Below are 21,425 nucleotides of genomic sequence, written 5' to 3'. Positions count from 1 at the left end.
TGTTATTTTCCACGTTTGCATGGAACTTCCATGTTTGGGATCTTTGGCGCTCTCTGGGCACCTGGTTGGTATCTGGAGAAAAAAATTATACTAAATGAACCTTTGGTCCAATCCAAAAGTGCCATCCAAGGTTTGTATCTTTCTACTCCCGTAGGTTGACTCAGCCTTCCAAGGTTGACTCAGCCTTCCATCCTTCCGAGTTCGGTAAAATGAGTACCCAGCTTGCTGGGGGGTAAATGGTAATGACTGGGGAAGGCACTGGCAAACCACCCCATATTGAGTCTGCCATGAAAACGCTGGAGGGCGTCACCCCAAGGGTCAGACATGACCTGGTGCTTGCACAGGGGATACCTTTACTCCCGTATATTCTTTAGCATTCCTGCCCGTGATGTTCAGTTGCCTTTCCTCATTCCTTGCCTCACCACCTTCTAAAGGTCTCCTATCCTTCCAAAGGCCTCAGCTCTTAAGCTTGGAGCTGCTCCACAGCATGATTGTACCTTTTCTACTTCTTTCCTTCTCAAAGAACAGCTTTCCCCCTTAGGACATAGGCACAGTCTCTTGGTTCCCCTCTCTTGCCAAAAAGAGATCTCATGGTATAGGCTGTGCTCTAAGTTTGCTACAGAACTTTATGGACTACATTGGACCAGGGCAAGCTCAGCATGCATTTTATTTGACAAACACGAAAGGAGGATTTCCTAATTGTGATTTGACATGCAAATGCTTCACGCCTTTTATGTCTGAAATAGTAAGGTACAGTGGATACAGTTCTGAGTCTCAATGCAGTTTTGGTTGTTCTTAGATAAGTCAAGAACCTCTTGTGGTGTAGGGTGGTAAAGCAGCTGACATGCAGTCTGAAAGCTCTGCCCATTAGGCTGGGAGTTCGATCCCAGCAGTCGGCTCAAGGTTGACTCAGCCTTCCATCCTTCCAAGGTCGGGTAAAATGAGTACCCAGCTTGCTGGGGGGGGTCAACGGTAATGACTGGGGAAGGCACTGGCAAACCACCCCGTATTGAGACTGCCAAGAAAACGCTAGAGGGCATCACCCCAAGGGTCAGACATGACTCGGTGCTTGCACAGGGGATACCTTTACCTTTTTAACTCTCAGCCTAATCTGCCTTACAAAAATGTAGTAGTTTAAAAAAACAGGGAAATGAATGAATTCACATATTCCTCTTTTTTTTTTCTTAAACAGGCACGCTCACTTTAAATACTGCCCTAGCGCTTCCGTTTTCTTTTCCTCTGCAAAAGATGGTTATAACTGTTGGACTGAACAGAGGCAATTCATAGCACTGAGGTCACCTTTTGTATGGTCCCTTCCCGCTAGCCGGGGCATTCGGGTGCCATATTATCTCCCGGTGCGACAGTGGCACTCTTCACAGCGTCAGTATGATGAATCAGTCGTAGAAAAGTCGTTGAAGTCTCTCAAGGACAAAAACAAGAAGCTGGAGGAAGGAGGGCCTGTATATAGTCCAACAGTAGAAGACCACATAGTGAAAAAATCTATTGGGCAGCGGATTGTGGACGAGCTGAAGCACTACTACCATGGCTTCCGGTTGTTGTGGATCGACACGAAAATCGGCGCCCGCATGCTCTGGCAGATTCTCCATGGCAGCACTTTATCCCGTCGAGAGCGGAGACAGGTATTGGATCTGTTGAATTATTACTGCTGCCGCCCTTCTTATCCCACCCTTCTTATGGAGACACAAGGAGGATTATAAGTTGGTTTGGTTTAAAACTTCTATCAATTTTATGCCAATAAAGGTACTCTGAATCTATCAGGAAGCTGATTTTGAGATACGATAACATCTGTACACCGCCCGTGGCGCCGCGGGCACCACGGACTAAATAAAACAGTAAGGGGTTCTGGGGCGGGATGTGTCCGGGATGAGGAAGGGTCCGGATTGGACCCTTCCTCATGACAGACAACCGGAGGGACCAAACGGCAGGCGCGAAGCGCCTGCCGATTGGTCCCTCCGATTCCCAGCCCCAGCAACTGCGAGCCGCGCTCAGCGCGGCTCGCAGTTGCTCCCGGCCTGACGTGGTGAGAGGCGCGAAGCGTCTCTCACCGCGTCAGGCCGGCCCCAAGGAAGCCCCCACCGCAAACACAACACAAGACTCCAGCCGCCGAGAAGCTGCAGAAAAAAAAGAAACACCCCCGGAGGAGCCTTTCGCCGCTAGCGCGACGAGAGGCAGCAGAAAAAAAAACCCCTGTAGGAGCTCCAAGCCGCCGCGCCGACGAGAGGCAGCAGAAAAAAATTAACCCTGTAGGAGCCTTTCGCAGCTCCAAGCAGCAGAAAAAAAAACCCCTGTAGGAGCTCCAAGCCGGCACGCCCACGAGAGGCAGCAGAAAAAAAAACCCTGTAGGAGCCTTTCGCAGCTCCACGCAGCAGAAAAAAAAACCCTGTAGGAGCCTTTCGCAGATCCAAGCAGCAGAAAACAAAACCCTGAAGGAGCCTTTCCCAGCTCCAAGCAGCAGGAAAAAAAAACCCTGTAGGAGCTCCAAGCCGGCACGCCCACGAGAGCTAGCAGAAAAAAAAAACCCTGCAGGAGCCTTTCACAGCTCCAAGCAGCAGAAAAAAAAACCCTGTAGGAGCCTTTCGCAGATCCAAGCAGCAGAAAACAAAACCCTGAAGGAGCCTTTCCCAGCTCCAAGCAGCAGGAAAAAAAACCCCTGTAGGAGCTCCAAGCCGGCACGCTAGCCGGCTAGCAGAAAAAAAAAACCCTGCAGGAGCCTTTCACAGCTCCAAGCAGCAGAAAAAAAAACCCTGTAGGAGCCTTTCGCAGATCCAAGCAGCAGAAAAAAAAACCCTGTAGGAGCCTTTCGCAGATCCAAGCAGCAGAAAACAAAACCCTGAAGGAGCCTTTCCCAGCTCCAAGCAGCAGGAAAAAAAACCCCTGTAGGAGCTCCAAGCCCACGAGAGCTAGCAGAAAAAAAAAACCCTGCAGGAGCCTTTCACAGCTCCAAGCAGCAGAAAAAAAACCCTGCAGGAGCCTTTCACAGCTCCAAGCAGCAGAAAAAAAAACCCTGTAGGAGCCTTTCGCAGATCCAAGCAGCAGAAAACAAAACCCTGAAGGAGCCTTTCCCAGCTCCAAGCAGCAGAAAAAAAAACCCTGTAGGAGCCTTTCGCAGATCCAAGCAGCAGAAAAAAAAACCCTGTAGGAGCCTTTCGCAGATCCAAGCAGCAGAAAACAAAACCCTGAAGGAGCCTTTCCCAGCTCCAAGCAGCAGGAAAAAAAACCCCTGTAGGAGCTCCAAGCCCACGAGAGCTAGCAGAAAAAAAAAACCCTGCAGGAGCCTTTCACAGCTCCAAGCAGCAGAAAAAAAAACCCTGTAGGAGCCTTTCGCAGATCCAAGCAGCAGAAAACAAAACCCTGAAGGAGCCTTTCCCAGCTCCAAGCAGCAGAAAACAAAACCCTGTAGGAGCTCCAAGCCCACGAGAGCTAGCAGAAAAAAAAAACCCTGCAGGAGCCTTTCACAGCTCCAAGCAGCAGAAAAAAAAACCCTGTAGGAGCCTTTCGCAGATCCAAGCAGCAGAAAACAAAACCCTGAAGGAGCCTTTCCCAGCTCCAAGCAGCAGAAAACAAAACCCTGTAGGAGCCTTTCCCAGCTCCAAGCAGCAGAAAAAAAAAAACCCTGTAGGAGCCTTTCACAGCTCCACGCAGCAGAAAAAAAAAGCACCTCCTGGTGTCCCCTGGGTCCTAGCGCCCATTGCATTCCTGGTTGCAATGGGCTTTATTGCTAGTCTGAACATAAGAGCAAAGATTCATAGACACAATAACATGGGTTGGGTCCGATTAGAGCGGGGGGGGGGACAAGAATAATGCATGTTTGTATATCTTTTTAAGGCATTTGGTGTAGGACAAACTTTAGTCCTAAATAGGGGCCAGGCCTGTTGCATTCAGGAATACAACAGGTGCTAGATTGGGGGTGGTGGGGTGGAAGAATTCTGCAGACGGCCTCCCCCTTCCCCCAGGATCTGGAAAGGCTGCAGGCAGTTGTTAGGAAACTCACCGGCAGGGGCAGCTCTCACACAGCAGGGATGTGCAGCCTCAGAGGGAAGTGGAAGGAGGAAGGGGTGGTCTGGGATGAGGCGATTGGCTGGACGCTGGATAGACAGGCAAGCCAGTTGGAGGAGGAGGCACTCAGGGGCAGGACAGCTGCCCTGAGTGGGTGTTAAGTGCTGAGTGGCACTTAAGCCACGAGACACGCTCCTCCTCCAATCATCAGGAAGCTTCCATTTCAACCATGCAAGATACACATCTTTGATGCCCTCTGCAGGGTACTCTTTTCCTGTACACCGCAGGACTTGCATATTCCACCAAGCACGACTGTGACCCACATTTAGAGGCTAAGCAACCCAACTTTGGGTTCAAAGGCTTAGCAACCCAATTCTGTCCTACAGCAACCACCTGAGTCCTTCCCGTTGGGAATAATTGGAACCTGTCCAATTATTCCCTACCTATCCTTGTATTATGTCTAATGTGGGACAGGGTAACCCGGAGACACAGCTGTATTCATACATGCCTGAATAACTGTTTGTACTTGCTGAAATTCCCTTCTCTCCTAGAGATATGGAGGCCTGGGAAATAATGGGGGGGATTAGAGAAAAACAGCTTGTACAAAACTAAGGCCATACTCTGTCTGGACCCAGTGTACCTGAGGGCTCACATTTCTGCCTACACCCCTCAAAGAGCCTTATGCTCCGCTATCTCCAACTACTTAGTGATCCCTGGCCCCAAGGAAGCCCACTTTCTCCATCCTGGCCCCCACTTGGTGGAATGTGCTTCCAGAGGAGGGCTCTAACAGATATATAACAATTCTGCAAGACCGCCAAGCCTCCCTCCTATGGAAACCACAGGGCCGTCAGTATGTGACAGTTGTTAATGTTTTCTCCATTGCTCTACCATTCTATTGTATTATTGTTACAACTGTTGAGTTACCTGCATTGTTGCCTGTTTTATGTAAACTGCCCTGAGCCTTAGGGGAGGGTGGTATATAAATAAAATATAAAATATAAATATAATAATAAATAATTTATAACTTTTAAATCCCATAAATATGTCAAATATTGCGATTTCATATGCTAAGTAAGTTATAAATGTGCATTTTATATCATAGCAGTACAATTCGTTTAGGTTTCATAAGGTGCTAAGTATTGCAAACAACTCAGTTTTCTCCAAACATTTCTGGGTTTTCTCCTGGCTTTAGAGTTTTCCAAAAATGTTACATCCCTGTTCTTTACAGCAGGGGTAGTCAACCTGTGGTCCTCCAGATGTCCATGGACTACAATTCCCATGAGCCCCTGCCAGTGCTTGCTGGCAGGGGCTCGTGGGAATTGCAGTCCATGAACATCTGGAGGACCACAGGTTAACTACCCCTGCTTTACAGAGCTATTAAAGACAGAGGGTGGTGGTGCAAAGTGTCACCCATTCACAGTGCCCCTGAGGTTTCCAAGAGGTGGTTTTTCGTGGCCTGCCTCTGTGTGGCTTCCTGGGTGGTCTCCCGCCAAGCTACTAACCTGGGCTGACCCTGCTCAGTTTCCGGGATCTGAGGAGATCGGACTGGCTTGGGCCATCCAGGTCAGCGTATTAAAGAAGGATAGCCATAACCTAATTATTTGAATCCCTGCCATTGATGGAAACATCCTCTTCTCAGCACTAAGTCGGAAGGAGCGTGGGATGAAACTGTACCAGAGAGATTTAGAAGTACTGACCTTTTGATACCTGGGCGGTCATTGAATTGAGGAGCAGGTGTCTTGCAAGCCTGATCCTTGGAATAGGAAGGGAGGCAGGGCAGAGCACCTCCCTGCTACAAAAATGAGGTACAATCAGGACAGACCTGGGGAATCTCCTGGAATTACAGCTCCTCTCCAGACTATAGAGATCATATTCCCTGGAGAAAATTGGTGATTTGGAGGGTGGGCTCTATGACATTGGACCCAACTGAGGTCGCTGTCTTCTCCAGGCACCATCCTGAATGCTCTGTGGGGCCCTATGCCTCCCAGCAACTCATTGGAGGAGTTGGTTGATGGCTGACCTAGCTGGCTTCTCAAGTGAGCACCCTGGTATACAAGGGGTCTATGTGAGAAGAAGCGGGAGCTGAAATGGCTAGAGCACGGTTAGAGGAAGACTCATGATGAAGCTTCAAGAACATCTTATAGGATAGTTATGAGGGCCTGTGACAGCCCTTCTCATCCTTTTTACCTTTGAGAAACCCCTGAATCATCCTTCAGACTTCAAGAAACCCTGGAAGTGATGTCAGCAGGCCACACCTCCATGCCATGCCCCAGGAAGTCACATGTTACTGGAAGTAACATTACCCAGACACTCCCACGAGATATGACATCATACTCTATTCCCCCTCCCACCCCCCAACACCAGAAACAGCCCAGCTGTCCATTCCACTGGGCCACGAATAGGGCTGGGGCAGACATCCACTGTTCTGCGGCTTCCTGCCACCCTCTCAGTACAGTTAAGTTAATATGACAGTAATTGCCTCTCTGTACTTCAGTCACTACCACATGTGATGAGCCTCAGCCAGCAAATAAAATACTGGATGATATGAGCTTAGAATATTGGAGAGAGCATAAGTTTAGACCAATGCAAGGGATTGTGGGTGAATGAGTTGAAACTTATTGAAGACCAAGACGTATGAAGAAAGGTTGTGGGAGCTTGGTCTGTTTAGCCTAGAGAGGAGACAACTGAGAGGGGATCTGATAACCATCTTCAAGTATTTAAAAGGGTGCCATATGGAGGATGGAGCAGATTCATTTTCTCTTGCCCCAGAGGGACAGACCAGAACAAATGGGATGAAATTAATTCAAAAGAAATTCCATCTAAACATCCGGAAGAAGTTCCTGACAGTTAGAGTGGTTTCTCAGTGGAACAGGCTTCCTCGGGAGGTGGTGGGTTCTCCATCTTTGGAAATTTTAAAACAGAGTCTAGATAGCCATCTGACGGAGAGGCTGATTCTGTGAAGGCAAAGGGGTGGCATGTTACAGTAGATGAGCGATTGGGATGTGAGTGTCCTGCATAGTGCAGGGGGTTGGGCTAGATGACCTATGAGGTCCCTTCCAGCTGTATGAGTCTATGAATGTTAAACGTTGAAAGAAAATTTGTACAAAATGTTCTTTAGATGGTATATTATCCCTCAAGATATTGCAAGAATTAATCAAAGTTACAATGATAAACATTGGAAATGTCAAAATGTAAATGCATCATTGTATCGTATGTGGTGGACCTATCAGAAAGCATTGGCTTCTGGAGTTTGGTAACATGAGAGAGTGTTGAGAACCATCCGTTGTATTAAATAATGGTGACCTTCTTATGCGTATTAATCTATTCACTCCCTTGTTTGCAGTTCCTCCGGATATGCGCTGACCTCTTTCGACTGGTCCCTTTCCTAGTCTTTCTCGTTGTTCCATTCATGGAGTTCCTGCTTCCAGTAGCCTTAAAGCTGTTCCCTAATATGCTTCCTTCAACTTTTGAGACAAAGTCTAAGAAGGTAATTAAAATGTGGGGTATTATTTGGGGTGAATTCTTCATTCATTTTCTAATTCGCTTCAGAAGAGTGAATTGGACAACATTCTGATAAAAAATCGAATTTAAATTTCTTTGATGGTGCCTGTTACTTGAATTATGAGTGAATATCTTGGTAGTTATGATTTATTGGCCAGATACAATTTTAAGAACTCTCTGTTAAAAATAAATGAGGATGTTTGACATAGTGTTGATATTGATATAGAATATATTTAAAGGTTTTTATGATGGGGATTTTTATTTTTAAAGATACAGTATTAAAATAAAGGTTGGAAACATAAACTGGACTTCTTAATGCAAGTACACTAAAGCCAATTGAATTTATGATCCTGATCCTGGAGAAATGGACGGAGAAGACAGTCCACCATTTAAGGTCACTTTGGCACAAACTTTAAGGCATCTGTTAAGCAGTGTTCTGACTTGTTTATAGTGTACTGAAATATGTGTATTTTAAAATAAGCTCATTAAAAATACTTCGAACCAGAGTGCTGGAAAGGGCCACACAGGCCATCTAGTCCAAACCCCTGCTCAGTGCAGGATCAGTCAAAAGCATCTATGATAAGTCCAACTGCTGCTTAAAGACCACTGGTGAGGTGGAGATCACCACTTTCTTAGGCAGCTGATTCCACTGCTATGGAAATTTCCCCCCTGATATCTAGATGATGCCATTGTACACATAGCTTAAACTCATTACTGCCAGCAGGTCCTCCCCCCTGCTGCCAACAGGAACCACTCCTTGCTCTCTCCCTAGTGACAACCTTTCAATTACTTCAAGAGAGCATTAACGTCCCCTCTCTACCTCCTCTTCTCCAGGCCGAACATTCCCAAGGCCCTCAGCCTTTCCTCATAAGGGTTGATCCTCAGGCTGAGATCATCCTCGTCTCTCTCCTTTGCACCCTTTCAGTTTTGCCCAAATCCTTTGTGAAGTGTTTAGTTGAAAAGAAAATCACCCTATTTAATATCCCTAATGTCAACATTTAATCTGAAAACCATCGGGAGAACCTGAAATACAGAGGACACGATTCAGAACGGGTGTGACTTAAATCATGCTTTTAAAATCAGGATTAAACACAGAGTTACAGTGTGAGTGATGTGGGCCTGAAAATTATTTCATTCGCTATTTAGAAACTTATTGTCTTCCTGTAGAGCCAAGACATCTTGCTAATACAGATAGGATGCTCTGGAAAAAAAAATGTTGTTCATAATAAATTCATAACACATAAAGGCCCACCCCAGCTTTTTTACTTTAGCGCATTTCATTCTTCCCATTCTTCTTTGGTCAAGAAGACCCGTTGGGGTAGTGAAGCAGTTAATGGCATAAATATTATACTAATGAGCTTTTCCAAATTGAATCTGTACTTTGTTCTATAATTGCTGTCAATGATACCTTACATGGACATTGGGGGGGAAAGCAGCTTGTGTGCATTACTGTCTCTGTGTCTATTGCTTATCGTAAGTCATATTGTTCAGCAGGAAAAGGTAGAGTTCATTACAAAACATAGTGTGCGGTGGGGTCCTGAGATAACAAGATAGAGCAGGGGTAGTCAAACTAAGGCCATCCAGATGTCCATGAACTACAATTCCCATGAGCAGATGCTGGCAGGGGCTCATGGGAATTGTAGTCCATGGACATCTGGAGGGCCGCAGTTTGACTACCCCTGAGATAGAGCCATTTGGAAGAATGCATGCTGCCACTTGTTCCTTTGTGTTGTTAGGAGGGAGAGAGAGACTTCCTAATAGTCCCTTTCCCCCTTTATTTGGTGGGTTTAATTGTAAGCTTTCAAAGCTTAAGAACATAACAAGCAGCTGTGCTGGATCAGGCCATCTACTCCAGCATTCTTTTTCACAGATGTGCCAGCCACAGCCCCCCCCCATAAGGCCCACAAAAGTATATCAGGGAGGCCAGAGGTTCTAGGGTGTTGCTCCTCGTCAGAGGCCTTTGAATACAGAGGTTCTGTTTAGTCATTGTGGCGAATGTTCACATTTCCAGGCTGCCCTGACCACCGCCTCTAAGCCAGCCGTTCTCAACCTTCCTAATGCCGCGACCCTTTAATACAGTTCTTCATGTTGTGGTGACCCCGAATTATGCAAGTGCTCTCTCACAGGAATTAAATTGAAATTGACCAATTGTGTAAAGAGCCATTGTTCAGGATTGTATATAAATTGTATATATTGTATATAGATTGGCAGGTGCCGTCAGGAGGAGTGGCAACAGTGGCGGTGCCCCTCCCCTCCCCCGGCCAAGCTGCTCGCTCTGCCACAACCCATGTGAAAGAGTCATTCGACCCCCAAAGGGGTTCCGACCCCCAGTTGAGAACCACTGCTCTAAGCTCTTTCTTCCCGTTAAACTCGTAGCTGGCCCTGGGGCAGTCTCTGCCTGCTGGCTGCTCTCTTGAATGCTGCAGCGTTAATAAGATACTCCTGGAACAATGAGTTCTGGTACAAGTCCTCAGGGAAGCTTGTAAGGGTTGTAGCAGTGTCCTGGTTTCCCTTTTTTGGGGGTTAAAAAGTATCATTTTCCTTATTTAGGAAGAGAGACTGAAGAAGGAATTACGAGTGAAGCTCGAACTGGCTAAATTTCTTCAGGATACTATTGAAGAGATGGCTTTAAAAAATAAAGCCGCTAAAGGAAATGTCACTAAAGACTTCTCAACCTTCTTTCAAAAGGTAAAATCTTGTGTGTGTGTGTGTCTTATAAAGTTCTGGGGCAGCCTTTCTCCAATTTTTACGGTTGAGAAACCCCTGAAACATTCTTCAGGCTGCGAGAAATTCCAGAAGTTGGCGTGATCATGCAGAATATGGTTGGGAAGCAGAGGTGTGGACATGCCCACCCAGGGTCCCTCCCCTTCACACCCCTCCAGGCCCATCATTGGCCATTGTGGGGTATGTGTGTCCAGGTGACCGTTTTTTTATATATGTTTAAACTTATTGACTGGGGACGGCACTGGCAAACCACCCCGTATTGAGTCTGCCATGAAAACGCTAGAGGGCGTCACCCCAAGGGTCAGACATGACTCTGTGCTTGCACAGGGGATACCTTTACCTTTACCTTTAAACTTATTGAAGTTTAAACATATATAAAAAATTAACTCCCACCCATTAAGGAAACTCTCCCAGGGCCATCAAGAAACCCCAAGATTTCCTGAAACGCTTGCTGAGAAAGCGTGATATAAGGTCATATCATGATAATTAAAAATATATATATATTAATTAATTAACACCACCCTGGTTGAGAAAGCCTGTTCTAGGCCTTCAGTGATGCCAGTAGAATTCTTCTACTTCCTGGGTGGTGGTACTTTTCCCCACATAAAATATATGTGGATCTTCTCATGCCTCTGCAGTGTTCCCAGATGGCAAAAGCATTGAAATCAGGATTGTGGCTGGCCCTAGGTGTTAAGAATTGCACAGCGTTTCTCAATATTTAAGTAAATAGTCATGAAAACCTAGTCCTAACTGCACACGTTTTCTTCTTGCAGATCAGAGAGACGGGCGAAAGACCAAGCAATGAAGAAATTTTACGGTTCTCTAAACTGTTTGAAGATGAACTAACCCTTGACAATCTCACGAGACCCCAGTTGGTGGCGCTTTGCAAACTGCTAGAGCTGCAGTCCATCGGGACAAACAACTTTCTGCGCTTCCAGCTGACGATGAAGTTGAGATCTATAAAAGCGGATGATAAAGTAAGGTGTTTTTTTGGAGCAAGGGTGTTAATTGTGTGGCTCCTCTGACTGCTTCTTTGGGACAGGGAGTTTCACTAACCTGGGAGTCCTGCGTTAAAGGAGTGATTGTGAAAATGACTACAGCAGTAGGATTTCTGTCCCCATTAAGAACCAGAGACCCTTCCAAAACTGACTGTCTGGAGTGTTGTTCAACTAAGGGCGATGCTCTTTCTTCATCCCTCTCAGCCCAAGTGTTGCTCTTGTGTCCCGTACAGCTGATTTCTGAAGAGGGAGTGGACACCCTGACGGTTAAAGAACTCCAAGCTGCATGCCGCGCCAGAGGAATGAGAGCCCTTGGTGTGACCGAAGAACGTTTGAAGGAGCAGCTTAAGCAGGTGACGATGAGCCATGGGTGATGTTCGTGTTTTGGTTTCACAGAGCAATTGATCCTGCACCTTTTAGGACATTTCATTCTAAAGAACTAATCAGAAATTAGCGGGAACACTGTGGAGAAATGGAATTTGCTGGTTGTTTTCAGGAACGAATGCCGTTGATCGGTGGTGGGAGTTTTGCAGAGAAATAGAAATCAGAAGGACTCCCGTTGCCCATATCAATCTAATGTCTCACTAGCAACAACTTCTTGAACTGATATGTTTGATTAGGGGACAGGGAATGAAACGTCATCCTGGGATGTTGTTGAAATCACTTCAGATTTGTATGTGGCAATTATTCTTATTGGAATAATACCTTTGCAAATTGAAGTAAAGATAGCTTGCATTTCTCTACTGTGGTTTAGGGTTAAGGAGAAGAAACCTAAAGGCTGACACACTAATGAGAAGATAGTCGTAAAATTAATTTATTGTGGGCTGGATCCCCCACCGGCTTACTCCTGGAGGCCACCCTGCCTTCCAGGAGGGAGATCATGTCTGGAAGAGCTCTTGAGCTTTGAAGCAGGGAAAAACAGAGACAAGAGCATAAAATATTTTTGCAACCGCACCATTCTATAATATCGGAGATGGAGGGGCAGTGGCTCAGTGGTAAAGGATCTGCTTGGCATGCAGAAGGATTGAACCGGGTTTTCTAAGACAGGGCGGATTATAAATCTCAAAATAAAAATAAATAGATAAGGTCCTCAATTCAATCCTCAGCATCTCCAGTTTATTAATATCAGAACAATAATAACAAAAGCAACAACTACGTTATTTTTCTAGCCCGCCCTTCCTGGTTGGCTCAGGGTGGGTAAGGGACCCAGAAGTAGATAATATGAATGACTACTTCACGTGACTCCGGAGTGTGGCTGCCAGTCAGAGTTGACAATACTGACCTTTATGAACAAAAGATCTGATAACGTAAAGCAGCTTTATGTAACTGTGTAGCCAAGGTCAGAAGGATTCCACTCATAGGACATGGATTGGTCAGATGAGTCCTTTCTGTCCCAGGTCTGTAGTATATCCCCTGGCTGGAAGGTGCCATCTCTCCAGGATAGAAGTTGCCTATTAGTTAATAAGCAAAATTACAAAAGGCACCCCATGGTGACCTCTGTGCAGTAAAGAAATCATCAGTGTTAATAAATGAACAATTTAGATGACATATGTTTTAGATTTGGCTTTCTAACTATTTCTAAAGTCCTGAAAAGAGAAAATGAGTCCATTTTTTAATAAAGAAAATTTCTTTACCATGCGTTCAGTTCAGTTAGTTTTATTATGGTCATAGACCAGCACAAGATGATACAATGAGGATGAGAAACAATGAGAAGTGTATACAATTCTAATATACCCAAGTAACAGTAAGATTGTATTGAAAGAAAACCATTTTTGGAAAAGTTATCAGGTTAATACAAAATTGTAAAAATACAGATAAGTCGTATTATAGTCACACTCCAAAACAAATTTTTATCCCATTTGTAAGAAACAGAAATTTTCGTCCATACATGAAAGCATGACATGAAAAGCCATAAGGAGTCCCCTTGCTGAGTTATGCCCAAGAAGAGAGCCAGTTTGGTGTAATGGTTAGGAGTGCGGACTTCTAATCTGGCATGCCGGGTTTGATTCTGCACTCCCCCACATGCAGCCAGCTGGGTGACCTTGGGCTCACCACAGCACTGGTAAAGCTGTTCTGACCGAGCAGTAATATCAGGGCTCTCTCAGCCTCACCCACCTCACAGGGTAAGCCGCTTTGAGCCTCCTTCGGGTAGAGAAAAGCTGCATGTAAGAACCAACTCTTCTTCTTCAAAATACAAGCCTGTAGCAATGGTGGTGGGAAGCAGCAGTGGCCGTTTTTCTTTGATACGCAGTACTAGTTGATAAAGCCATTTAGCTGTCTGTGCTGTCTGTGCTGAGCCGGTAGGGGGATAAAGGGTCAGGAGCCCCGCTGTACCCATGCTAATGTTTGTGTCTTAATTGCAGTGGCTGGACTTGCACCTGAACCAGGAAATCCCAACTTCGCTGCTTATCTTATCCAGAGCTATGTATCTTCCAGATACGCTTTCACCAGAAGACCAACTTAAAACAACTCTGCAAACACTACCTGAAAGTGTGGTATGTCTTGCTTGTATATAATCAGCACCACCCTCTGTAAAAATATACCTCTAAATGATACCATCCATCTTGAAGAGCAGAAAAGAGCCGGAGTCCAGTAGGACCTTAAAGACTAACACAATTTGTGGCAGGGGAGGAGCTTTTGTGGGTCATGAGAGTTCATACTCTGCCACAAATAGCCTGTAAGGTGCCGCTGGACTCTTTTCTGCTGCTGCCGGCAGTGTTGCAGTGACCAGTCAAAAGGGGGAATCCATTCTGGGGGTCATTAGGAAAGGGGCTGAGAATAAACTGCTGGTTATAGCAAGGTCTTTTTACCACTCCTTGGTGTGGCCACGTTGGGAACCTTGCGTGCAGTTCTAGCTGTCACATCTGAGAAGGGCTATCATAGGAAAAGGCAACCGAAAGGATCAGAGGCAGGAGTACCTCTGCATCGACATGGCTTTTTTCAAGCTTAGGAAAAAGGGCAGCGAGGATAGCCTGATGGAGGTCTACACGGTTGTACGAGGTATAGGAAAAAGTGGCTGGAGAAAGTTTTCTTCCTCTTCCGAGATCATCGAAGTGGAAGGCCTTGGAGGAGACAGATGGGAGCCGAGATGGAAGGTGGCTGTGTGGTATCGCGGGGTTTAGATGCTGGGGAACTGACAGCAGGACTGAACTTAAGGCACTGCCCCAAAGGATTATTCCTGCCACGGTTTCCCACATACCCTGCTGCACAAGGATTCTCAGCAAGGCTTCTGAAAGGTTTGAGAGGGTGGAATCTAGGCCTACGTATTAATGAGCCTTTCTCAACCTTTTTACCCTTGAGAAACCCCAGAAACATTCTTCAGGCTTTGAGAAACCCCAGAAGTGGTGTGAGTGTGCAGAATATGGTTGGGAAGCAGATCTGTGGAGATACCCAACCAGGGCCCCTCCCCTTCCCCCCCTCCAGGCCCGTCATTGGCCATTTTGGGAAGGGAGGGAAGTTGACATGACCATATATGGTCATTTTACCTGATAAATGTTTCACAATTAAAAAAAAAATTTAATCAACTCCGACCCATTCAGGAAACTCTTCCAAGGCTGTCAAGAAACCTGAGGGTTTTACAAAACCCTGGTTGAGAAAGCCTGGTATAAATGATCCAAAAATCTGGGTCAATCACAAGGTAAGCCAGTAAGAGCAAGTTGGTTTACTTTTTTTTTAAATGAGCAAGAAAGTTAGCAATGGGTGTGGGACATTAGGTTTTGAACAGTATGTATATGTCCAAGGGAAAACACTCAGGCAGGTTGATCACTAAATATGCAACCGAGACCCCACTGGAATATTGGAACACCTTTGTATTCTGTTTCTTGGACTAGGGAATTTCTCCAGACGGGGGAACTTGACCAAAGAACTGGACTTCCCTATGAGTACCGGCTGAAGAGTCTGGGATCTTTCAGTTTAGAAAAGGGATGACTAAGGAAGGGATATGATAGAGGTTTATAAAAATAAGCACAGCGTGACAAAGAAATCTTTCTCCCTCACTATGATGATCTGATAATTCTTTCTCACTGTGCTTCTACCGCTAGGCAATGCTTTAGTCCCTTTCTGCTATATGGAGGGAGATGTTCTGATTTGTAGCCTAGATGATCCTGTCTTTTCTTTGACCAGGAATCCTCCTTGCCTTTAGCTTCTTGTTCACCCTAGTCTGAAGCTCTCAGCTTGTAGTCTTCCTTGCTTCTTCATTTTGTAGTGCATACTGCTTGCCTGGAGCTGCTTTTCTTCATTCTGTAGACCAGAGGTAGTCAACCTGTCCTCCAGATGTCCATAGACTACAATTCCAATGAGCCCCTGCTAGCATTTGCTGGCAGGAGCTCATGGGAATTGTAGTCCATGAACATCTGGAGGACCACAGGTTGACTACCCCTGCATCAGCCTGCCTGGGGCTCTTTCTCCACTCTTTATTGTTATTTTTTAAATTTCTTTTGTATATTTCTTATATTTATATACCGCTCTCCCCTTGTGGCCCAGGCTTATGTACTCATTCAAAAAAGCTTCACCCAATCAACTGCTGACGCTTGTCAGGCCTTGTTCTAACTGATCCCTGTGTGGTCGAGACATATATAGTCTGGATGTACAGCCCCAGTGTACCTGAGGGATCGCCTCTCTTGTTTACACCCCCCAAAGAGCCTTTTGCTCTAGCACTTCCAACTTCCTGGTCATCCCTGGCCCCAGGGAAGCTCGTTTGGCCTCAACCAGCTTTCTCCATCCTGGCCCCTACCTGGTGGAACGGGAAGATCAGGGCCCTGATGGCACTTGAACAGTTCCGCAGGGCCTGCAAAAGGGAGCTCCTCCGCCAGGCATTTGGTTGAGGTCGACCTATACCATCATTTCCCAAGGGCCTTCCTCCTGAGCCCCCTCCTGTGGCACCCACCATCATTCCGCCCAACCCACTGGGCTGTCAGTATGAGTTATTTTAATGTTTCCCACATTTTTCTATGTTCCATGTTGCTTGTTGTTTCACTTCATTATTGTTAATCTAGATTATCTGTATTGTTTCTATTCTGTTCTATTTGAACCACCCCGAGCCTTCGGGGAGGGCGGTGTATAAATATAAAGTTTGAGTCCAGCGGCTCCTTTAAGACCAGCAGAATTTAATTCTGGGTATAAGCTTTTATTCTTTTCAGTTTGTTAACCATATTTCAAGTTTTTGAGCTAACCTTCTTTCATTGCTTCTCTGTCTGCCTTCCTTCCTTGCCCTTGACTAGCCAAGTCCCCATTTCCAGGTAATGCTACCTCATTGTTCCCCGATGCAACCACAGCTGTAGCTTCTGGACACTGATCCTTGCACTTGTGAAGTGCTATTGCAGTTCAACACACTGCATAGTTTTGCAGCCGTTAGGTCAGGGATAGTCAAACTGCGGCCCTCCAAATGTCCATGGACTATAATTCCCAGGAGCCCCTGCCGGCAAACGCTGGCAGGGGCTCCTGGGAATTGAAGTCCATGGACATCTGGAGGGCCGTAGTTTAACTACCCGTGTGTTAGGTCTTATGCCAATTTCTTCCGCCTGCATTTCCCCCCTTTCCTTCCTCTCTGTTTAAGTAACGGTCATGTTGCTGAAGGATCTTCTAAACAGTAATAGGAGCCTTTTTTGGTGTCTTTATTCAGTGATCCAGTAATTTCCCTTAAGCTCCCTGTGCAGTGTCATCTCAGGAGCTTCGGTCTTTCTAAAATTTCGTTGTGCTGTCTCACTTATCTCGTTTCCTGCTGAGTTTAGCCATCTGCCTTATTATCCATCTTCTTCTGCTTCTGGTAGGGTGGGCAGTGCTGGATTAATCGGAATTTTCGTTCATTGCGGAAGTGTTCATTGCTTCATACACTCTGGTTCATATTTAAGACTTTGGTTCAGGCATGCAGATCGTGGGGGGCTCTCTCGAGCTCCAAAGCCCAACAGACGTGACTCAGAGGGAGTCTCATCAGCCTTAGCCATTTCATGGCCACGATCAAACAGGCCTTCAGATTTCATCTAGTTAACACACGGCTTTAGACGAGCTTGTTGATTGGAGTTGTTGGAGCTGCGGGGTGCCAGATACTAATTGGCAACTAAACCTGATTGGCTACCTCACATGTTCAGTAACACGAGTGGTTAGTGATAACCCCTACATTTGATTGGCTCATCTACACCTTGCCAGTGCTGGCTGTGAGGCATAAAGCAAAGATCCTTGGGTTTAGCCTTTTGGCCCTTGACCTCAGGCCTTGCCTTTGGACCCTTTGAGGAGAGTGGGTCAATACGACCAGACACCTGTTGTTTTGGGACTTTGCTCTGTTGGATTCCTTCTGGATTATTGTTTGGAAATGTTTGGTTAGCTTTTTCTTGCTGGTCTTTGTTGGATATATCTGCACATCCTTTCAACAAAAGACTTTAATTATATTTTGACGTGTTCTTGCATTTGGAAGGCTTCAGACTTCACTAGTAGTTGTGAGTTGTGAGTTCCTGCATTGTGCAGGGGGTTGGACTAGATGACCCTGGAGAAACCTACCAATGCTATGATTCTATGATTCATTGGCTACAGCTACTGTAGCTTGTGGACTCACCTTGTGAGTGTGCAACCAGGGGGTCGGTCTCTTGCTTAGCCCTGGGTAAGGCTGGAGACTAGGTCCCTTGATCTCTGACTGTCTGGATCAGGGGTAGTCAAACTGCGGCCCTCCAGATGTCAAGGGACTTTAATTCCCAGGAGCCCCTGACATTTGTGCATGCGAGCTTGCAGGGTGCAAATGCGCGCATACGGTGGCTCTGTACATGCGCTAAACTGCTGCGTGTGTGCGTTTGCGCCGCCGGCATGCTGGCGGTCACACTCTCCCCCCCCCCCAAGCGAGAAGCTTGCCAGGCCGCAAGCTAATCGGCCGCTTTGGTGGCCGATTTGCTCATGGCCTGGTGAGCTTCTCGCTGCAGGGGGGGGGGCGGGGAGAGGGAGCCACGGCCTGCTGCCAAAGCTCTCGCTGCCCGGCACCCAGCCGCGGACCTGGGGTTGGGGACCACTGCTCTAGCACAATGTAAAACTTAAAAGTGGATTGGATTTTATTTGTCAGGCCAAAGAAGCTCAAGTGAAAGCTGCAGAAGTGGAAGGAGAAAAAGTTGACAACAAAACCAGACTGGAAGCGACCCTCCAGGAGGAAGAAGCTATTAGGAAAGAAAACCAAGAAAAAGAGTTGGAAAGGCTGTCCGATGCTGCTGAGAAGGCAAATGAAATCCTTCAGGTTGCTGCCCAGGTAGGCACCCCCAAGGCATTAATGTTTGTCAATGTTTTGTTCACTCTTTATTTGAAAAGGGCTTTTCCAAGGTCACCTCCAGTTTTACTGATGTGGCATAACTTAAAAAAAAAAATTGCTAATTGTGTGAATTAGTGGCCTTTAATCTGTCTGCCTTCCTGTGAATTATGGGGTTTTCCAAACTGGGCATGGGCAAGTTCTGGGTAACAGATCCTTGCAATAAACACATGATGGCCATGATCCATAATTCCGCAGCTGTTTTTCCAAATCACTTTTAAGGCCGGCAAGGGCCGCTGTATTGATGCTCAGAAGGAACATTTGAAGATCTGCCGTTGGTCTTTCCTCCTCGTCAATGCCTTTCAATCTGTAGGAAAGGACAACTTGGGAGAGCGCTCCTTCCCCTTTTCATACTGCCAGTTCAGAATACTTTCCCATTCAAAGCAGGTGCGCTGCCCATCACCGCCTCCTGTGGGAACAAGCAGAGCCACAGTTGTGCTAGCAGGGGGTAAGGATGGGCACAGGCTAAGCCTGTCAGTTCCTCCTGTGCTGCCACCAGCTGGGAGCAAATAAAGTGCATTAGGCACCTTCTCAGGTTGAGAGCCAGAGGCCTGCCCTCTCATACACACCCCTTTGGTCCCAGGGATTGAGGCCAGCTGCAGCCCACAAACACTTGAGAGCAACATCTGCTGCATCATTTTCCATAGGTAAGCGGTCGAGCATCTGCTTCGCAAGCAGAAATCCCCAGGTTCAGTCCTTGGTATCTCTAGTTAGAACAGGGGTAGTCAAATGGCGGCCCTCCAGATGTCCATGGACTACAATTCCTATGAGCCCCTGCCAGCGAACACTGGCAGGGGCTCATGGGGATTGTAGTCCATGGACATCTGGAGGGCCGCCATTTGACTACCCCTGAGTTAGAAGGACCAGGCATTAGGTAATGTGAAAAACCGTAGCTTAAAGCCCCGGGAGGATAAGGGAAAGTGATTGTAAGGTGCTTTGAGACTCCTTTGGGGTATAAAAACAGTTCTTCAAAATGTGCTTGGGCTTGCAAAGGTACATCTTAGGATCTATTACACATTAAACACCGGTGTCCTGCATTTTATGCTTTTCATTTCAGAAAGAGGTGGAGTCTGCAATCGACCTTAATTCTGCAGCTGTACATACAAAGAAGAGCCAGATAGCTGTGGACGCCGAAGAAGAACTGGCAAAGGCAGATTTAACCCTGCATTCGGAAACATTGAAAGACACAGCGCCAGTGCTGGAAGGAATCAAGGTAAGTTTGGGAGGAGCAAAGGGCAAAAAGCATGGGTGTCAACCTGCCAGTGAGTCCCAGTGTAAAATATTGAGAGCGTTTCATCAAATGCTGACATGTATGACACTCCTTAATTTACCCTCAGTTACTTTTGTTTTAATATTGACCACGTGCATCATTTCATGGAAAGTGTGGGTTACACTGTTGCAGACTTTGGCAACACGTGGATTGTATGGCTGTGTATGACAGTCGGGCTGCACTAAGGCATTTCATATTGAAAATGTTTTAACATGAGCCTTTCTTTCCTTTAAAGTTACTTCAAATGAATTTATCTGACCTGGAACCATATCCTGTGTTAAGATTTGCTCTCTTAGTGTTGGAGAGGGAGAGATCATTGGCTCATCTTTCTTTCTCCCACCCAAAGAAGTCAAATTTCATAGGGAAAAAAACATGGGCTGGCTAGCCTATAGGATGTTTTGGTATTTGGAAAACCTCCGTCTTCAGACAAAGTAGGGCTGAACTCCTCAAATCTTATTTGAGTGCACTCACTCCTGGATATTGAAGGGGCTCTGTGTGCTCATTTCGCTGGTTTTCATCTTTCTGGATCACAGGGCCTCTTTGATAAGAATTGAGCCTGATACTCATATTTTCAGAATGCCACATACCTACTTCTTAAATTGAAAAGAGACCATCTAGATTATTTATTCCTTCCTCCATCAAAGAAGCCCCGGCCCTCAGTATGCAAGACCTGAGCATGGCTGCTAGCATCAGGGCATTTGGGAAGACATTAGTTCATTGGGTTGACATCCTTCGAAAGAGACTTGACTGTACGCAACGCACATGCACACATCTTAGTTATGACTATCCTGGTTTCAGAACATCCTGTTTCAACAGGAGCAAACGTCCCTGCTGCTTTTGAATGCAATACGTACACCTCCAAAAGTCCTGGGAGGGCACAGGGGAATGTCACTGAATCCTGCTCTAATCCAACCCAGCTGATTTAAAGAATTTTTGCAAGCAAACTAGTTGTTTTTGTCCCCTTTATAGTTTAGTCGTGTGAAGTACTTCATGGGTGGCCAACTTGGGGTACTCAAAGGCAGCGAGAGGCTGTGCATGGTGGTAGCATGATGCAGGCGCTGGGGCTGCTTGCCCGTGCAGCACCAAGCTGTGCCTGGTACTCAGATCAGTGGGCTAAATTTGTTTACCTCATTTATATCCCCTTCTTGCTCCCCATTGGGGGCCCACAGAAACTTGCATTGTTGTTCAGGGCTTCATTTGATTCTCCCAACAACCCAGTGCAGTAGGTTAGGCAGAATGAATGTGACTGACTCAAGGTCGCCCAGCACGCTTCCACAGCAGTGTAGGGATTTGAAGCTTGGTATCCCCCTTCCCACCCCCCGGATCCTAGGCCAGCAGTCCAACCATAGCTCCCTACTGGATGTCACTAAGCAACTAAGTCACTAAGGCAACCGGTTGCATGACCTTGCACCTGGCTTGCCCCCCAAAGTTGGCCACCCCAGGTGTACTTTGTCTTTGAGTGTCTTTGAGTTTTAGTAATACCTGTTTTAGGTAGAAGTCATTATGTTAATTTTGTACTTATTAATTATTTTCATTGCTTTCATGCTGCAAGTTTAAAACGTGGCAGTGGTGTCTACGTGTTAAGGTTAGGAACCAAGTTCCGTGTCTGTTAGAAACCCAGTTCTGTGTCTGTCAA

At 46.2% G+C, this 21,425-nt stretch overlaps 1 protein-coding gene across 2 annotated transcripts in view; it reads left to right on the top strand.

The window, feature by feature from the left end:
* Positions 1–21,425, top strand: part of LETM1 (leucine zipper and EF-hand containing transmembrane protein 1) — a 40,434-nt gene that overhangs the window by 2,939 nt on the left and 16,070 nt on the right. For both annotated transcript variants that reach the window (XM_077345919.1, XM_077345918.1), the window contains exons 3-10: positions 1,193–1,640; positions 7,361–7,504; positions 10,069–10,206; positions 11,016–11,219; positions 11,474–11,593; positions 13,604–13,735; positions 18,283–18,462; positions 19,577–19,732. In XM_077345919.1, the coding sequence (XP_077202034.1) occupies positions 1,193–1,640; positions 7,361–7,504; positions 10,069–10,206; positions 11,016–11,219; positions 11,474–11,593; positions 13,604–13,735; positions 18,283–18,462; positions 19,577–19,732 (1,522 nt within the window). The remainder of the gene's footprint in view (positions 1–1,192; positions 1,641–7,360; positions 7,505–10,068; positions 10,207–11,015; positions 11,220–11,473; positions 11,594–13,603; positions 13,736–18,282; positions 18,463–19,576; positions 19,733–21,425) is intronic.

Source organism: Paroedura picta, chromosome 7, assembly GCF_049243985.1.
Source record: "Paroedura picta isolate Pp20150507F chromosome 7, Ppicta_v3.0, whole genome shotgun sequence".
Classification (NCBI taxonomy): domain Eukaryota; kingdom Metazoa; phylum Chordata; class Lepidosauria; order Squamata; family Gekkonidae; genus Paroedura; species Paroedura picta.
The sequence above is the reverse complement of the archived record's forward strand: the minus strand, read 5'-3'. Positions and strand labels throughout refer to the sequence as shown.